Raw genomic sequence first — 19,423 nt, forward strand, 5'->3', positions numbered from 1 at the left:
AAATAAAATAATTCATTCATTCATTCATTCATCTCTCTCTTCTCTCACCAGGAGCTGCCGAGGCGCGGTGAGAGGAGTGGCGGCGGCCCCTCGGGGTTCCGCAGGGACGCGTAGCAGCGCGCTCCCCAAGGCCACGTTGTCCAGAGAAGCACAAGCGCCACGTGCCAGGGGGACATCGGCCAATCCCGGCGGATACAGACCCCCGCTGTTACCGGCCACGCGCGAATCCTACGACGACTACGTGAGTCCACTCCTCTTTGCATAATACAGAAAGACTGGACAGTGGCGGTTAGGTGGCGTAGCGGAGATTGCGTTCGTCACCAACCCCGAAGCTGTGAGCTGGATTCGCCTGTTCGAATCCAGCTCACAGCTCCGGGGTTGTCACCAGCTTGGCTGGCCGTTCACACTAATACAATTGGCTGTATTAGAGGGTGGGAGAAGCTGGCGGGGTGGGTCCGGGTCGTTGTAAACAGCGACTCCTACAGTTCGGTCGGGGCGCCTGCTAAGCGCGGATAGGACCTGAGTGGGATAGTGTGATCCTTCCACACGCTACGCCCTCTCAGGGAGGATCCGCGCTGCCAAGTGAAAAGAAGCGGTTGATTGGCTGGACGTGTGTCGGAGGAAGCACGTGATAGCCTCCACTCTCCCAGATGATCTGACTGTGGGGGGTAAGTGCGCAGCGACCAGGAAGGGATTGGGAATTGGCATAACGACTAACATTGGGATGGGAGAAAATCGGAGGAAAATGGAGGGGGAAAAAGATTAAAAAAAAAACAAAAAAAACAAAACAAAAAAAAGACTGGACAGTGTCGGGCGTTGCATTTTTTCTCTCCTTTGTATTGTTTGCAAAGTGTTTACTTAATCTTGTTTGGTTCTGCCCCGGTCGTGTGGCTATACATAGACCCTGGAAGAGTGTTGAACCGTGCGCTCGTGTTAAAAAGCGACATAATATTGGCTTTGAAAACATAAATGTTCCCTGACAACAATAACAACCACACAGTGGCCACGTTTCTGTGTAGAAGTCACATCTCTGCGCCAGGTTTCCAATAACTGAAGAAAGAATCAAAGGGTTTTCCATGACTAGTGTTGCAGCGGGAGAGAGTAGGACGACTCTGTACAGTAGGTCTCACTAATGAAGCAACGAGCTCACACACACACATCTATATGATTTCTGAGACACATAAGCATTCCATACAGATTACATGCATGGAAAAGAGTGTCTACTGGTCTTCATCCCTTGGCCAATACCATCCAGGGGTTTTCCTTCTAGGGATGGGTATAGTGAGAGCCGATTTGGTACTGGTTCCTGATTGGTCAGAACAGAAATACAGCTAAGGTCCTGGACTAACACCGCTGTGATCGGGACCTGACAGTCTCATTAACTTAATTGCATGCCATAGGAGGAGGACCTTGAAAACAACGTAGACAAGAGGAATGGGGGCTGAAAGTCACGTTGACGGGATTCTCTCGGCTCGCCTGGATTCTAACGCTGGACTTATATCGCCATGAAAGCGTATAGGTTGCTTCTGGTTCAGACAAGGACGGCTTATGAACAGACAGCACTGTAAGGCAGAGCTTCACTCCACACGCTGCTCCCTCCCTAGTTCAAAGTCAACGTCACTCACCCAGCCTGCCCTGGTGCGTCTCAGTGTAATCACCTGTACTGTATGACAAATGCAAATCCTGCCAGATCATGCAAATGAGATGGCGTTTTTTCCTCAATTAGAATCAGGAGTTCAGTCTTCTAAATGAATGGACGCATTAGTCTAGGTAATCCTCAGCAGGAGTAATCATCGTTTTTGCATAATTTGAACAATAGCCTCATGTCTCGCTTGCGATGAATGTAAAGTGGGAAATTGTAGCAAGTAAGTCATAATCGACCTCGGTATTCAAAAGGCTTTTTTTTAGAAGACGATTTAAAATGTGTCATAATCAACCAGACGTGCTAGTCACCCTGCACACCATGAGTATCAGTAATTTCAACTCCGTTTTGACTGATTCTGTTTTACGGTTAATACCTCTCATGTTGAAAGTGTCAAAGGAAAGGCTAATTAGGGGGAGGAGATGGTTAGAGGTGACATAGCATACCGATGAATAGACGTTTGTTTTCAACAGTGATTTTAGCGGTAATGTAAACAGAATATATGTCTGTATGTGTGTATTTTTAGGACAATAGCCTAAATGAGGTAGGGGGTTGGCCAGAAAAACACAATATCTGTGGCTCGCAAATGATTCAAAGGTGGAAATAATGTAGTTGGCTACATTACAGGCATACTCCATTATATTGGGGAAGGCCAACAGAATTCTCAAGTACTGTAGCAACATGGCCCGCTACCAGACATCATCAAGTCCTGTCAGAGAAAACCATGCATTTCATTTCATCAACAAAACTATTTAGTTAAATATACGATAGTACGATAATGATCCTCTAAACTGTTTTGCACATTCATTTAGTTAGATATATTGAGTTAACGAGTTTGAATATCTCCTCCTGTGACATGAATGAATGAATGATTTTATGTCTGTCTTTTTTTTCAAAGCATAGTAGTAGAACTTCCAAAAAAACTTAAAAATAATGTATGACAGAAAAGGTGTAGGCTGAAGCAGAGGCTTATAATTGCCTACCCTTTTTACATTCCACTATTTACACACAACAAAAGAAAAAACATAATTCAGTATATCATTTAGCAAAGGTTACAAATAGTTGTATGTACAAAACGTATAAAAATTTATTTATTTATGTATTTTTTTTTTTAAATACTTTTTCTTTTTTATATATATGTTTTTCTTTTTTCTTTTTCGCTTTCTTTTTCCATCATCAGAGGACACTGAATCTGTGTTGTGTTAATTACACCTCAATGAAACGATGTAAATGAAAATAAACTAAATAAGGATTGCAATAGGGATTGCTAAGTGTTGTGCTAATTACTGCCACACTAAATTAATGTGTAAAACAGTGGAGCCTTGGGATGTGTGTGAGATTGTGTGCGAAATAAATGCATGTATTGAGTCGTGTTTGCGCTTATCTGGGATTGCAACGTGTCAGATGTGTCCCACACATTCGTAGTGGTCGTGAAGACTTTAATGTAGAACTATCTCACCCAAATTTCACTATCTCACCCGTTATGAACCACAAAGCAACAGTATAGGACTCGTTCAAAGAGAATGCAGAACAGCTCTCTGTGAGGGCGGGGTTTGAATCCGCGAGATGCATAAAATTATGCATCATCAAGCATTTGCCATGCAAACACGGATAGGCAATTTCATGGTGGAATTGGCTGCCAACTTAGTTTCATTACAATATTATTATATGAGTCTTACATTTCATACAGCAGTGCGTAAATGCAAACAGGGGCCTAGAAAATAATCATTGCATCATGATGAATATGGATAATGAAATTAAATTGCTTGACAAATTGGAATCCAAATGACTATAAAGTCATGTGTATTTTAATTTATATAATTATTTTATGGACATAATCCTATTAACTAATAATAACGTGATACATTAATTGCATACATTCAATTATCAAGTTCTGGTACATTTGTATGACTAGTAGACTTTCGAAAATCAATCTAATCAAACCGAACCAAACCGTGGGGGGGAATGTATAGGACTTTTATTTTGCCTCAAACCACACGCCTACATAATCAGAATAATTTTTGGGCGATTGAATCTTTACACTACTCCCCGCAGACCAAGAATTTACATCTGGAGAATATTTTCAAGGTCATATTGAGCGAGGTGGCGCGCAGGTGAACTCTCAAGTCTTGTCCAAAAGAAAGCAACCCTTTCACCAGTACATTTTCCCACAGCGCTTTTGTGCGAAGCCCTCACGTGTGTGTGCGTGTGCGTGTGCGTGTGTGTGTGTGTGTGTGTGTGTGTGCGCGTGTGTGTGTGCGTGTGCATGTGTGTGCGTGTGTGTGCGTGTGTGCGTGTGCTGGTATTTGTAAGATTGGTCTGCCTGCATGGGGAAATACACAAGCACAGTCTCATTACCAAACCAAATTGAGTTCTGATGGAGGGCCTGTGTATTTTCTGAAGAGTAAAGAAAAAGCGGAAATTTTTTCTCTCTCTGAGTAATTGGATGTTGGAAGGAGACAGCGGGGGGGGGGGGGGGGGGGGGGGGGTGTTTGGGACGGACCACGAGAGACAAGGGGGGGGGTTATGAAAATTACGAGTTTGTCCTAAAACACATTTTCTTTCCCTCAAACCCCACTTCGCTGTGTCCTGTCCTCCTCCAGTGTGCTTTCTTTTAAAAGCCCTTCCCTGAACGCACCAAGACCTCCGTGTACAACGGGGGGCTGGAGGCAGGGGCGGACCTTCCTACAGGCGATATAGGCGGTCGCCTAGAGGGGGGTGCCCAAAAAAAAAAAAAACGTTTTTTAATTTTTTAATTTTTATTTTAAATTAAAAAAAAAATTCTCTGTGCAGTTTTGGCGCCCCCCTCTATATCTGCAACCATTATTTTTACATAAAAAAAATTCTAACATAAGGGAAAATGAGCGCAGTGGTGAATCTCACCTAGGGCGCCAAATGTGCTAGGTCCGCCCCTGGCTGGAGGTAATGCATGTATTCATCCCTTTGTTAATTTCCTACCCATGTAGAAGAGAGCAGGACGCCGCAACGCCTCGCGGCTGTTGTCATCATCCACCGGCGGCCTGCGACGCCACAATAGCGGACCAGCGGTAATCGAGTGATTTTCTATCACTGTTTGTCTTTTGTGAACGGAAAAATACTTTATACCGTCCGGCGCTGTCTCCGGACGCTCGTCATGTGACGAGAATTTCCCCGGAGGCTCTGCGCTGTGATTGATGGACTCTTGTCAAGCTGTCATAAAAAAAACCGGATACTGTGACAATATCCATAATTGTACCTGTTAGAGGGTGGTATTGATTCCAAACCGCAGCAGGGATGCAAAAGCGCAGAGCGGTCGCGTTCACCGCCATCGCCGTGCGGAAAGAGAGAGGTAGAGGACTGAGAAGGACGGGGGAGGACACGGTCATATTTCAAACTATTCTCTATAATTTATGATGTAATGTTTTCTTTTTCGTTATACCCGCCTCCTCCCCCCGCCGCCCCTACAGATAGCCTACCACCTTTCTCCTCTACTCCTGTTCTCAACTTGCAATGCTCTTCTCTGTAAACAGCAGGACTCCACTGTACAAGAGTAGTTTTCTTCTTCCGTGTGTTTGTTGCTACTTAACACATTGACCGCCAGCAGCAGGGGGCGCTGATCCCCCTTCAGCACCAGGTCTTTATTCAATGGATATAGTTTTATTTAGACTGCGACATTTGCGAGTGCTTAAAATATATCTTATATTATAGCTATGGGTCTAATACACCCGTCGATTGTCAGTGAGTTGCTTCCAGTCAACATGCACAAAACAGATTGTTTTTTCATCCGTACATTTCCGTTTTATACCGTTTTGAATATGAGTAGGGTTTGGGTGATTCTGAGTAATTCCAGGAAAAGACGAGAAAAGGGCATTTTAGTGTAATCCAGTCATCACGTTGTAATTTTTCGGCTGATTATCTAACCATCCTGAAATCAATGCTAGATTATCATTATTATATCTCCTTGTGCATACATGAAATGGCCGTCGTAGCCCCCGTAGACATCTTTGATATGTTTTTGGACGATTCAACATGTTTAAAGGTACATTGTGTAATGTCATCAAACAGTGACCTCTAGGGAACATCTGCTTGTTTATATATGTCTTTGTTTTGGTCTGATGTTGGAGTTGAGTGGGGATAGGAGAGGGGTTGGTGTTGCTGCCTAGAAAAGTCTTAGTATATAATATATTATATATATATTATATACTATATATGTGACCAGGCATGGACGTCAGGGTCATGTTGAGGGATCTTACATTTTTTTTTCAAAATAAGCCATCACTTGAACATTTTGGTGGGATACTTTTCAAGCTACTTCTATGCATCATGGTGATATCACAAAACGTATTCAGAGAAAAGGGGCCTTCAAGAGTTTACACTTACAGAGTGTAAAACAACTATAACACTAATCCATGGCCCCCCTCTCTCTGCGCAATTAACACCTGGCAGCGTTCCAGTCTCAGGCTCTTTGTTATGACAATGACTCTGTCTTGTGACACTGCAAACACAACACCCAGAGGAAAAAGGAAAAGTCATGATAGTTTATTAAAAGATTTGTGTGGTAGTGCAAGGTTAACTTTCTGTAGTGTGGTAGTGAAAGGTAAAGGAACACTTTATACTTTTACTCCACTACATTTAAAAGGAAATATTGTACCTTTTACTCCACTACATTTATCTGAACACATCAGTTACTAGTTACTTTGAAGAGAAAGATTTAGCATAGAAAACATTGCAAAAAGTTTGAAGCCTGACAACTTTAAGTTAAGAGGACGTAATCAGAGCAGCATAACTGGACCACATACCACTTTAACATGACCTTTAATCAGAGCAGCATAACTGGAGGTACACTTTGTCATGCTGCGCCTGTTGATTTTGCAGCATTCAGATCAACGGTCGCTCTCTCCCCAATATCATTATGAGTCACAGCTGTCTCGCGCTGAGGGGTTTGTCACAAGCAACAAGCTCTCATTGGGCTGGTGCAGATTTCTGATAACGTGATTGGTTCAGATGCATCACGTGCTCTGACATTCCTGACATTGCTGTTCTCAGCCACGGGAGATGAATTATGAATGCCATGGCGAAAAAATTAAATATTGATCCCAACAACGAATGATCACGTAATCATGGCCGCCTAGTTATAGTTGAAAGTGGGGGTGCAAGATTATTTTTTTTTTTTTTTTAATTTTTTTTTTAATTTTTTTTTTTTTGACAGGCAAGGAGTGGTTTGGAATGGCAGATTTTTTTTTAAATTTAATGAACCTGTACGTGTAATTTCCTGCAATATAGAGCCTTCAATCTTGACCAATAAAGTTTCAAGTTTCAAGTTTCTTTAATATTTGTCATACAGAAGTACAGAATACTTTTATACAAAATGATTCTTACTGTTACGCTCCAGAGACTGTGCAAGACAAGATAAGTATGAAATAAAATAACATAGTAAAATTAGAAGTAAAAAAATGAGGTCACAGTGTTCAGTTTAGACATATGTACAATGTTCGATGCAGAATAGATGTAGTTACCATACAATATACAATACTGTGCAGTGTACTAATATACAATACTATATAGTGCAAGGCAGAAATGGGACGAGGTGCAATTTAGGTACAATTCACAGTAGGTGTACGAGTTGTAGTGCAAATCCTTTATCAATAAATATAAAGTGTAAAGTGTGTTTGTGTGATCTAAAGTGTGGAGAGTGGGTGCTGCAGTGTGTTGTTTGTTTGAGTGAGTGTGTGCGTGTGGGTGTGTGTGCTGTGTGCATTTGATGGTTGTTGCATAGTGTTTATTGTTCGTTTAGCAGCCTGATGGCCTGGGGATAGAAGCTTCTTCTGAGTCTTTCTGTGCTCGCCTTAAGACTCCGGTATCGCTTGCCTGACCGCAGCAGTTCAAAGAGGCAGTTGTTCGGGTGGCTCGAGTCCTTAATAATTCTCTTAGCCTTCCCCTTGCACCGCTTGTTGTAAATGTTCTGGAGGGTGGGAAGCCCCCCTCCAATTGTGCGTTCGGCTGAACGTGTCACTCTTTGTAGTCTGCTACGGTCTTGTGCAGTGCTATTCCCAAACCAGGAGGTGATGTTGCCGGTCAGGATGCTCTCTATTGTACATGAGTAGAAGTTCCTAAGGATCTTCTGACTGACTTGGAACTTCCTTAGGCGCCTGAGGAAGTAGAGGCGTTGTCGTGCCTTCTTCACAACACTGTCAATGTGTGTGGTCCATGTCAAGTCCTCGGATATGTGGGCTCCGAGGTACTTGAAACTGTTCACTCTCTCAACCGGTGCCCCGTCGATGCTGAGGGGGCTGTAGTCCTTGACCCCCGACCTCCTGAAGTCCACAATCATCTCTTTAGTTTTTTGAAAAGCTGCTCTTTTCACTATAAAACTCAGTTTATATTGCAGTATGATAGCCAATTACTATAATAATAATATATTAATATATATATATACTGTATATACACTGTATATTGATTTTTCGCTCATTCATTTTTATTAAATCAATCTCCTTTCAAATAGGCCAAGTTTTTAATAAGAAAGAGAAAATAGATATATTTCCATTACCTGTAAATCTTGTGTCTCTTTCTCTCCTTCTCTGCCTCCTCCCTGAGTCTGCAGTGCACAATCATGACATCGATCTAAAAAAAAAAAAATACCCCTCGTCACTATAGGCCCACGGGCCGCGGCCATCGTTAATCCGGCCCTGCTCGTCTGCCATATAGATAGCGTTAACGTTTGCAAATGAAGTCAACGTCATCCAGCTCACACCACATATCTAGATAACGTTAGCTAGCGGCTAGCACTAAAGCTAACGCCAACCAGAGAGGGAAACGTTATTATTATTTATTCGAGGAAACCGTATGACCAGATCGCAATTCGGGACCGTGAAACACTTTTATTGTATTGCGTGGTAGAACCGTAGAAGTTCTACTACCACTCAATAGTAACTTATGTCTAACATAATCCTTTTATTTGAACAACTTACTGGAAAAGCCTGCCTGCCTGCCACCAATATTATGACACACTCTGTGGGCTTTGATATTTACACTCAGCCTACCTGCAGCCAGACTGCAGCGCTGTGCGCCAAGGTCTACGCGCTGGAGATGGGAGGCACTGGATCAAACCATAATGGGGCAGGGGGGGGGGGGGGGGTTCGCAATCTTTGGAAACTTAAAAACTTGTTATTAAGTGTCATTGCGTATTATTAATTTGATTGAAATTACGTAGTTATGGTTAGATTTATATATTGGGGGGGGGTATATCATATTTTTCATATGATCAAAAAGTGGTGGAGCAAGATCATACCCTTGCTCCCCCAAGTTCAATAGTGGGAGAGCAGATGCTCCGAGTGCTCTTATGGCCAGGCGCCTATGATCACGTTGTTGGCGTTCAAAGCATGGCGGGCGATAACGAATTATGACTTGTTAGCATCCAATGTGTTAAGCAGCCTCAAAAACAAAGACCCTGAGGCAATGTCTTTTTGGACAGACTTAAAAGGTCACATTTTGTGAAAACTCACTTTTTCACTTATGTACTACTAACTACCTACTAACACTATAAACTGTGAAATAAGACTTCACATTGCACACAGTTCGTATTCAGAAAACGTGCTTTTAGACAAGATCAGATTAGCCTCTCTCTCCAAGTGTGAACGTGTGTCTCCATTTTCCAAGATGATGGCTTCTCTTTTTCCACCTAATTGGTTCTCTAAAATATAACTTATAAAATATAACTTTTTATGTGAGAAGAAGGATATGTAATTGCTGGATCTTAGTTAATATTTGACAATTGATCTTGATCTTGATTTGGTGAGCCGGAAGCCCATGGGGTTCATGGGGGAAAACATTTGCAGCTCATTTGCATTTAAAGCTAGACACAGAAACAGCCCGTCCAGAACAGACTGAAACAGAGGTATAGAAACTGCTAGAATGTGAACAGACTGAAACAGAGAGGTATAGAAGCTGCTAGAATGTGAACAGACTGAAACAGAGAGGTATAGAGGCTGCTAGAATGAGAACAGGACTGAAACAGAGAGGTATAGATGTCACTGTTTGGGTGTGGTGGTGGTGGTGATGATAGGACCCAGGAGAAGACAAGACCAGGCGGGTAGCGCGTCAAATGAGCTTTAATTATATAAAAGAAACGAAAGCACAACAAACAAAAGTACTTTCAAAACACAAAAACTAAATCTCTCAGCCAATGCTGTCAGAGGGCAAAAACTACATGGAAACACTTACTTTACAACAAGAAACAGGGTAACAAGCGCAGTGGAACCAACAAGAAAATAATGATATGACACGACATCCAGGAAACGAGAGCAAACGACAATGAACCCACAAAGAGCACAGGAAACAAGAAACTTACATACACATGAACAAATGACAAACGAGACACACCTGGGCTGATTATAACACGAGACACCTGGGAGGGGAAACAGACTGACAAAGAACTACAGGAAACACAAAGAACTACAACTACAGATGACAAGACAAACACCATACACTGGGACTAGACAGATACATAATACAAGATCAGAAGATAAACACTATACACTAGACTAAACAGGGGAACATGAAGGGCAAGAGAGAGACAGAGAGAGAAAGCATGAGAGGGAGAACACAAAGGAACAGAGGTATGAGGAACAAATATACAGGAACTGGGAGAGGCAGAGCAGGGGAGAATAGTCCATGAACATGTGGGGGGAATAGTCCATGAGCGGGTGGGGAGAATAGTGCATGAACAGGTGGGGGGAATAGACCATGAACAGGTGGGGGGAATAGTCCATGAGCGGGTGGGGAGAATAGTCCATGAGCGGGTGGGGAGAATAGTGCATGAACAGGTGGGGGGAATAGACCATGAACAGGTGGGGGGAATAGTCCATGAGCGGGTGGGGAGAATAGTGCATGAACAGGTGGGGGGAATAGACCATGAACAGGTGGGGGGAATAGTCCATGAGCGGGTGGGGAGAATAGTGCATGAACAGGTGGGGGGAATAGTCCATGAGCGGGTGGGGGGAATAGTCCATGAGCGGGTGGGGAGAATAGTGCATGAACAGGTGGGGGGAATAGTCCATGAGCGGGTGGGGGGAATAGTGCATGAACAGGTGGGGGGAATAGTCCATGAACAGGTGGGGGGAATAGTCCATGAGCGGGTGGGGGGAATAGTGCATGACCAGGCGGGACGTTACAATAGAAGCTGCTAGAGGGCGGTTAGGTGGCCGAGCGGAGATTGCGTTCGTCACCAACCCCGGAGCTGTGAGCTGGATTCGCCTGTTCGAATCCAGCTCACAGCTCCGGGGTTGTCACCAGCTTGGCTGGCCGTCTGCACTAATACAATTGGCTGTATTAGAGGGTGGGAGAAGCTGGCGGGGTGGGTCCGGGTCGTTGTAAACAGCGACTCCTACAGTTCGGTCGGGGCGCCTGCTAAGCGCGGATAGGACTTGAGGGGGATAGTGTGATCCTCCCACACGCTACGCCCTCTCGATGAGAATCCGCGCTGCCAGGTGAAAAGAAGCGGTGATTGGCTGGACGTGTGTCGGAGGAAGCACGTGGTAGCCTCCACTCTCCCAGACCGACTGTGGGGGGTAAGTGCGCAGCGACCAGGAAGGGACTGGGAATTGGCATAACGACTAACATTGGGATGGGAGAAAAATCGGAGGAAAATGGAGGGGGAAAAAGACAAAAAAAAAAAAAAAAACAATAGAAGCTGCTAGAATGAGAACAGGGCTGGAACAGAGGGGTATAGAGGCTGCTAGAATGAGAACAGGACTGAAACAGAGAGGTGTAGAGGCTGCTAGAATGAGAACAGGACTGAAACAGAGAGGTATAGAGGCTGCTAGAATGAGAACAGGACTGAAACAGAGAGGTATAGAGGCTGCTAGAATAAGAACAGGACTGAAACAGAGGATTATAGAAGCTGCTAGAATGAGAACAGGACTGAAACAGAGAGGTATAGAGGCTGCTAGAATGAGAACAGGACTGAAACAGAGAGGTATAGAGGCTGCTAGAATGAGAACAGGACTGAAACAGAGGATTATAGAGGCTGCTAGAATGAGAACAGGACTGAAACGAAGAGGTATAGAAGCTGCTAGAATGAGAACAGGACTGAAACAGAGGATTATAGAAGCTGCTAGAATGAGAACAGGACTGAAACAGAGGATTATAGAAGCTGCTAGAATGAGAACAGGATTGAAACAGAGAGGTATAGAGGCTGCTAAAATGAGAACAGGACTGAAACAGAGGGGTATAGAAGCTGCTAGAATGAGAACAGGACTGAAACAGAGGGGTATAGAAGCTGCTAGAATGAGAACAGGATTGAAACAGAGAGGTATAGAAGCTGCTAGAATGAGAACAGGACTGAAACGAAGAGGTATAGAGGCTGATAGATGAGAACAGGACTGAAACAGAGAGTTATAGAGGCTGCTAGAATGAGAACAGGACTGAAACAGAGAGGTATAGAAGCTGCTATAATGAGAACATGACTGAAACAGAGAGGTATAGAGGCTGCTAGAATGAGAACAGGACTGAAACAGAGAGGTATAGAGGCTGCTAGAATGAGAACAGGACTGAAACAGAGAGGTATAGAGGCTGCTAGAATGAGAACAGGACTGAAACAGAGAGGTATAGAGGCTGCTAGAATGAGAACAGGTCTGAAACAGAGAGGTATAGAGGCTGCTAGAATGAGAACAGGACTGAAACAGAGAGGTATAGAGGCTGCTAGAATGAGAACAGGGCTGAAACAGAGGTATATAAGCTGCTAGAATGAGAACAGGGCTGAAACAGAGAGGTATAGAGGCTGCTAGAATGAGAACAGGACTGAAACAGAGAGGTATAAAGGCTGCTAGAATGAGAACATGACTGAAACAGAGAGGTATAGAGGCTGCTAGAATGAGAACAGGACTGAAACAGAGGTATATAAGCTGCTAGAATGAGAACAGGACTGAAATGAAGAGGTATAGAGGCTGCTAGAATGAGAACAGGACTGAAACAGAGGATTATAGAGGCTGCTAGAATGAGAACATGACTGAAACAGAGAGGTATAGAGGCTGCTAGAATGAGAACAGGACTGAAACAGAGAGGCGGCTATAGAACAGGACTGAAACAGAGAGGTATAGAGGCTGCTAGAATGAGAACAGGACTGAAACAGAGAGGTATAGAGGCTGCTAGAATGAGAACAGGACTGAAACAGAGAGGTATAAAGGCTGCTAGAATGAGAACAGGACTGAAATGAAGAGGTATAGAAGCTGCTAGAATGAGAACAGGACTGAAACAGAGTGGTATAGAGGCTGCTAGAATGAGAACAGGACTGAAACAGAGGATTATAGAGGCTGCTAGAATGAGAACAGGACTGAAACAGAGAGGTATAGAGGCTGCTAGAATGAGAACAGGACTGAAACAGAGAGGTATAGAGGCGGCTAGAATGAGAACAGGACTGAAACAGAGAGGTATAGAGGCTGCTAGAATGAGAACAGGACTGAAACAGAGAGGTATAGAGGCTGCTAGAATGAGAACAGGACTGAAACAGAGAGGTATAGAGGCTGCTAGAATGAGAACAGGACTGAAAGGCCTTGACTATACTGCAATTCACTGCTCACGATCAAGCCTCTTCAGCTCATTCAGAACGCAGCCGCCCGTCTGATCTCCAACCTACCAAAGTCGGCCCACGTTACCCCGCTTCTTAGGGACCTGCACATGCTCCCCATCGCCGCACGTATTCACTTCAGGGTCCTCGATCTGGCATATCGCACAGCGAAGGGAACGGCTCCCGCCTACCTCCGGTCAATGGTCTCTAACTACACACCCTCAAGACCCCTCCGCTCTACATCCTCTGGCCGCCTCAGACCCACTCCTATCCGAGCTCCGGGAGGGTCATCAAAGAGAAGCCGCCTATTCTCTGTCCTCGCTCCACAATGGTGGAACGAACTTCGCACCACAGTTAGGACAGCCGAAACCCAATCAATCTTTCGCCGTCGACTAAAAAACATACTTCTTCAATCAATATCTGAAATGAAAAAATATATAAACGAACCTTCTTACTGTCTTATACTATCATGCACTCTTCCTTTACTACTATGCACTCAACACTGCACCACCCAAGTTTCAGCACTGTTTGATGAACATTGTTACCCAGTTGTAAGAGTTGTACCCTTCCTGCTGACTTGTCATACAGAACTTGTAAGTCGCTTTGGATAAAAGCTCCAGCTTAATGACAAAATGTAAACGTAAAAAACATTTTATGTAAATGAAACAGAGAGGTATAGAGGCTGCTAGAATGAGAACATGACTGAAACAGAGAGGTATAGAGGCATTTTAGAATGAGAACAGGACTGAAACAGAGAAGTATAGAGGCTGCCGGAATGCATAATCGGAGTAGAATTCTCAGCAAAGAAAACTTCAAAGACATGTATTTGGGACCTCAGAGACTTATTAAAACGGAATATAATGTGACCTTTATATGACTCACACTTTATAACAAACCAAATTGACTTCTTTAAAATGCAAACTATCCCTTTAAAGGATTCCAAGGGATTCCAAGAGATCAGTAACCTGTCACGGATTTCTGTTTCAAAGGAGCCATCTCAACCCTGCCACTTCCAAGAGTGGACAGAGTAGAAGACGGAGCGAGACAGATTTTGATCACGATAAAAGATGGGAGAGATTCGGGACGGGATGGGAAACGCTATCCTCCGGTATCTTAATTGCTCACAGTGGCCTTAACTGAGACTCAGAGGAGGGAGGAGGAGTGTGCGGTAACGCTGGCTTTGACACTTCCAGCGCCTATTGGTAAAAGGCTTCACATCGGGGGGCGCCCAAGTGGCGAACCATGTAACGCACTGCGTCGCGAAGCGGCCGACCCGGGTTCGATTCCCGGACCCGGCGTCCTTTGCCGAATGTCTCCCCCCAGCTCTGTCTCCCCCTCTTCCTCTCTCTCTCTCTCTCTCTCTACCGGACTGCCCGGTAGTAAAAAGCAATAAATGCTAAAAAATAAATCAAAAAGAAAAAAAGGCTTCACATCAAACGAGACGTCAGATCGCCTAACATGGCCTACAGCGTTAAGTACCGCCGTAGTTTCTGATCGCAGATCAATAGCCTACACTAAGAGCTCTATTAAAAAATGGGACATGTAATTACACACAAGTAGCCGTTATTGGTTATTGACATATCTAGACAGAAGGAATGTCTCCCCATGGTAATCCATTCTCTTGACTTAGGAGGCATTCCTCTTCTCTCTCACGGGGGGGGGTCCAGACCCGGTTAACCACCTCTGTAATTCGAAGCGTCATTGATTTTTACTCATAGAGGATAGAGGGGAAAGCGGCGTGTTGGAATAAGCTATCGACACGCTCGTTGTTCTCACGCCGCGCCAGAATCGGGAGGAATGGCGGTCGGGGGAACAATTAAAAGAGATTCAAAATGTAGATGAATATACACCGCCCCGACGTTGATTAATTTGGAATCCATAACGCACGTTCAATCCATCATACCGTCCCGTCCACCCCCCCCCCTGCACCACTTCATCAAAAGGCTGTTTTTTCGGACACCGCGCTGCACAACCACGGGGGCCTGTGGGCCGTGAGTCAGCCGCCCCATGCATCATCGTTACGCTAGTAGCTAGTGGATATTTTAGAGACGAGTTCACACCGAGGTGCACCTTGTGCCGATAAACACGATATTATTAATGGTCGGGGAAACTTTGTGAACCTAAACGCTGAGTGTTGTGGACAGTTCTTCCCGCTCGTTTATAAATGTTTGTTTTAAATAAACATGGAATATATATACGCCCTTGAAGGAATACAATAACAGAAGAGTAGACGATAATCCAGGATTAAAATTTCAGGTTTCAAGTTTATTTGTTACATCGCTATACAATTTGACAGTATAGAGGAGTGAAATGATTGGTTTCTTGGCTCCTCGCCCTAGCAACATCAACACAAGTAGTACAAAGGAAGCAATAAAAAAAAGGTGAAAAATGATTTTAAAATGTTAATAAAATAAAATAAAAAGTGTTCAACATAGCATTAATAAAAAAGGAATAGCATTAATTTACAGCGTGTAGTGTAGTGTGTGCAAATCAGTAGTACTGTATGTGCAAGTCTGTATTGTGGCTAGGGTTGGGCATCGTTTGGATTTGAACGATTCCGGTTCCGATTCCGATTCTCCATTTAGATTCCTGTTCTAAACGATTCTCGATTCCGATTCTTTGAGCTGCAGGCCAAAACAGGTCACAGCTTATTTCGCAGGAGATTTTTTTTTTTTTTTTTGAAAAATCTTTTATTTTATACATACTATTCACATTGTCACTTGACTTGATACAGTTTAATTTGGTTGCTGTACTGTAACTAGGGTATTAAGAACCGGAAATTAGGAACCGGTTCCTATTAGAACCGGTTCTCGGTGCCCAACCCTAATTGTGGCAAATCAGTATTGTGTGCAAATCAGTAGCAGTGACAGCGATAAAATAGCACTGTTTTCCTCACAGGCCGGTAGCAGGCTGTTGTTCACAAGTCATGAGTAAAAATCTGGGGGGAAACACTGTTAGGGAGCCTGCTGGTCCAGGCCTTGAGACCGTGGTACAGTTTGTGGTTAGGGTGGTTGGGGTCTTTAATAATCCTGTGTGCTTTGCTGCCACATCGTCTGTGGTCTATATATCCTGGAAGGAGGGGAGCTCACAACCACAGATGTTCAACCTCAAGGGAGAGGTCGTTCACCCCGGCACCGTTGAGCCGGGTCGCCAATCTCTTCCCTGTGGGCCGTTTGGTCTTTGTCGGGGATTAGGCCCATCGTTGTTGAGTCAACGGCAAACTTATTCATCATCAGAACACTATCACGGAGGAACAAAGACTCTGAAATGAATACACAATAAGACACTTTTTGAGAGTGTCTGCCTGGTGGGAGTGAGTGTGTGACTGAAGTACGGGAGACACACGTACAATAGAGTTACTACAGGAGCGCAGTTGTCAAAGCTTTGTGCCAAAGCGCCTTGATATAGAATAGAATAGAAGGTTGAAGTTCTGCCGCCATTTCGATTTCTCTTCTTTTGAAGCTCCTGCCAGCATCCTAGCTTGTCACATCAAACATAGTCTTTATGTTAGTAATAGCTCTTTGAACAGCCAACGCTCAAAAACACAACTAGCAAATAAAAATGCACTCTGTAGTATTTCACTTTAGTCAGTTTTAGGCCTCAGAATAGTGTGTGTGTGTGTGTGTGTGTGTGTGTGTGTGTGTGTGTGTGTGTGTGTGTGTGTGTGTGTGTGTGTGTGTGTGTGTGTGTGTGTGTGTGTGTGTGTGTGTGTGTGTGTGTGTGTGTGTGTGTGTGTGTGTGTGTGTGTGTGTGCGTGCGTGCGTGCGTGCGTGCGTGCGTGCGTGCGTGCGTGCGTGCGTGCGTGCGTGCGTGCGTGCGTGCGTGCGTGCGTGCGAGCGAGCGAGCGTGCGTGTCTCTCTCCGTGGAAGCTTTTTCTTGGCATCTTGTCATCGTGATAACCACGGTCACTCTGTAGACTCGATAAGGATATGAGAGAGAGAGTCGAGTGACTTTTTTTTCTCTTCTCTCGCCCCCAGATCAAATCCTAAGTCTGAACCGAATCTAATCTCTTATCAAATGCTGCTGATAAGACAGGCGACTGAAAATGATTCGGAAACCACCGATGGCTGATCGCCAAATACGAATTGCACATATCGAGTACAAGATGTGGAATTTAATTGCTGGGGGTTTTAAACCCTGAGCACTGCAGCCATACAACACAGTCGCTGCACACGGTGGGGACGCACAACGTGTTTACGCACAAAGCCATATGGGAGGCTTTGAAGAGAAAAGGAAGAAAGGAGGAAAAAAAGAAAAGTTTAACCCAAGAGGATGGAAATAATAACACATGGTCACACAATATGGAAAGTGTAGGAAACTCATATTATCCATTTCATGGACATCAAAAGATGTGTGCCATTCAGAACATTCGGTGTATTTCTCCGTCTGTGTGGTTGTCTTTGGGTATAGTCGCTCTCTTGATGCGTGCTTTTCACACGCGGCCGCCCGCAGCAGTCGTGTTGTGTCAGCAGACGTGAGGCGGGTGGAATAACATTACAGCTCTCGGTCTACTTTCTCAGAAGACGCCTCGCAGACGACACATCTGCAGTAATTGCTTTTTAACAACAGGCGTTTGGATACACCACTGAGTTCCCGTTTGCAAGATGAACTAATTATGACAATGGAAATCTTCCATGCGGCACTCTCCCTCTGCGGCGCTTTAATAAAGCAGACGTATGGTTTCATTACGACTTCCTGTGAGAAGCGGCGAGAAGAGGGGTGGAATTTGAGGGATTTACAAACGGCCTGGGTTGAATGCGTGTGTGTGCGTGTGTGTGCGTGCGTGTGCGTGTGTGTGTGCGTGTGTGTGTGCGCGTACGCGCGTGTGTGTGCGCGTACGCGCGTGTGTGTGTGCATGTGTGCGTGTGTGTGCGTGTGTGCGCGTGTGTGTGTGTGGGGGGGGGGGGGGGCAGACTAATGCTGTTACAGCTCATTCTTCTACATCCTCTATTCCACAACTCAAGTCCCGTTTGGTTGGAATAACTTTAAAAGGCTGAGGGACTCCTAATCCAATCTTATTATTTGGAACCAGGTTTCGGTTTCAACCTCCTCTCCCCTCCCCACCAACAACCCCCCCCCCCCCCCCCCACCCCCCCAACCGCCTTGAGAGCCAATATCCCAAACTACGTTACGTACCTAATGTTATGCCTTCCACGGTGTTTAAACACAGCGGCACGTACAATGAGAAAGAGTGTGCATGTTGTTGAACAGCGTCTGTTGTTCGACCGCTGAAGTGGCTTAAAAGTGGGGGACGAAGGGGCCAGAAGTCAAATAATTTTTTTTATTCCATTTTGCTCCACAAACAGGCTTTCCGAGGCAGGGGCCCCTATGACGATCAGTCACTGTCTGGGGACATACAGGTTGTCAATTGATAATGAAGCACAGTGCTGAGGGCCTGTAGGTCCTGGCTGTCCTAATTACACTGAGCTAAGACTCTCCAGCAGCCGCGTGTTAACACTTGATTTATCTCCGCCGCCGCGCTCAATAGGAGCCGTGTTAATTGGTTTTCCAAACGAGCGTCGACACAGAGATGGGCTTCTTGTTTGTAAACACAACGTGTTCCAGCCAATCGGAGATACCCCGCTGAATCACATGACCTGCGTTGAGCCTGCGGCGCTAAAAAAAAGTACAACAGGGCTCTCTAGAGAAACCATAGCACTCCCCCGACTAAAGGTATAATGGAGCTCTATGGATAAACCATGGCGCTCCCCCGACTGAAGGTATAATGGAGCTCTATGGATAAACCATGGCACTCCCCTGACTAAAGGTATAATGGAGCTCTATGGAGAAACCATGGCACTCCCCCGACTAAAGGTATAATGGAGCTCTATGGAGAAACCATAGCACTCCCCCGACTAAAGGTATAATGGAGCTCTATGGAGAAACCATGGCACTCCCCTGACTAAAAGTATAATGGAGCTCTATGGAGAAACCATGGCACTCCCCTGACTAAAGGTATAATGGAGCTCTATGGAGAAACCATGGCACTCCCCCGACTAAAAGTATAATGGAGCTCTATGGAGAAACCATGGCACTCCCCTGACTAAAGGTATAATGGAGCTCTATGGAGAAACCATGGCACTCCCCTGACTAAAGGTATAATGGAGCTCTATGGATAAACCATGGCACTCCCCCGACTAAAGGTATAATGGAGCTCTATGGATAAACCATGGCACTCCCCTGACTAAAGGTATAATGGAGCTCTGTGGAGAAACCATGGCACTCCCCCGACTAAAGGT

The 19,423-nt window shown here is 44.7% G+C and overlaps 1 protein-coding gene across 1 annotated transcript in view; it reads left to right on the forward strand.

Annotated features, from left to right (window-relative positions):
* Positions 1-19,423, forward strand: part of khdrbs2 (KH domain containing, RNA binding, signal transduction associated 2) — a 270,777-nt gene that overhangs the window by 234,267 nt on the left and 17,087 nt on the right. The window contains exon 6 of the mRNA XM_084321769.1: positions 52-241. Within this exon, the coding sequence (XP_084177895.1) occupies positions 52-241 (190 nt within the window). The remainder of the gene's footprint in view (positions 1-51; positions 242-19,423) is intronic.

This window comes from Notolepis coatsorum, assembly GCF_963971535.1.
Source record: "Notolepis coatsorum genome assembly, chromosome: 9".
Taxonomy (NCBI): Eukaryota; Metazoa; Chordata; class Actinopteri; order Aulopiformes; family Paralepididae; genus Notolepis; species Notolepis coatsorum.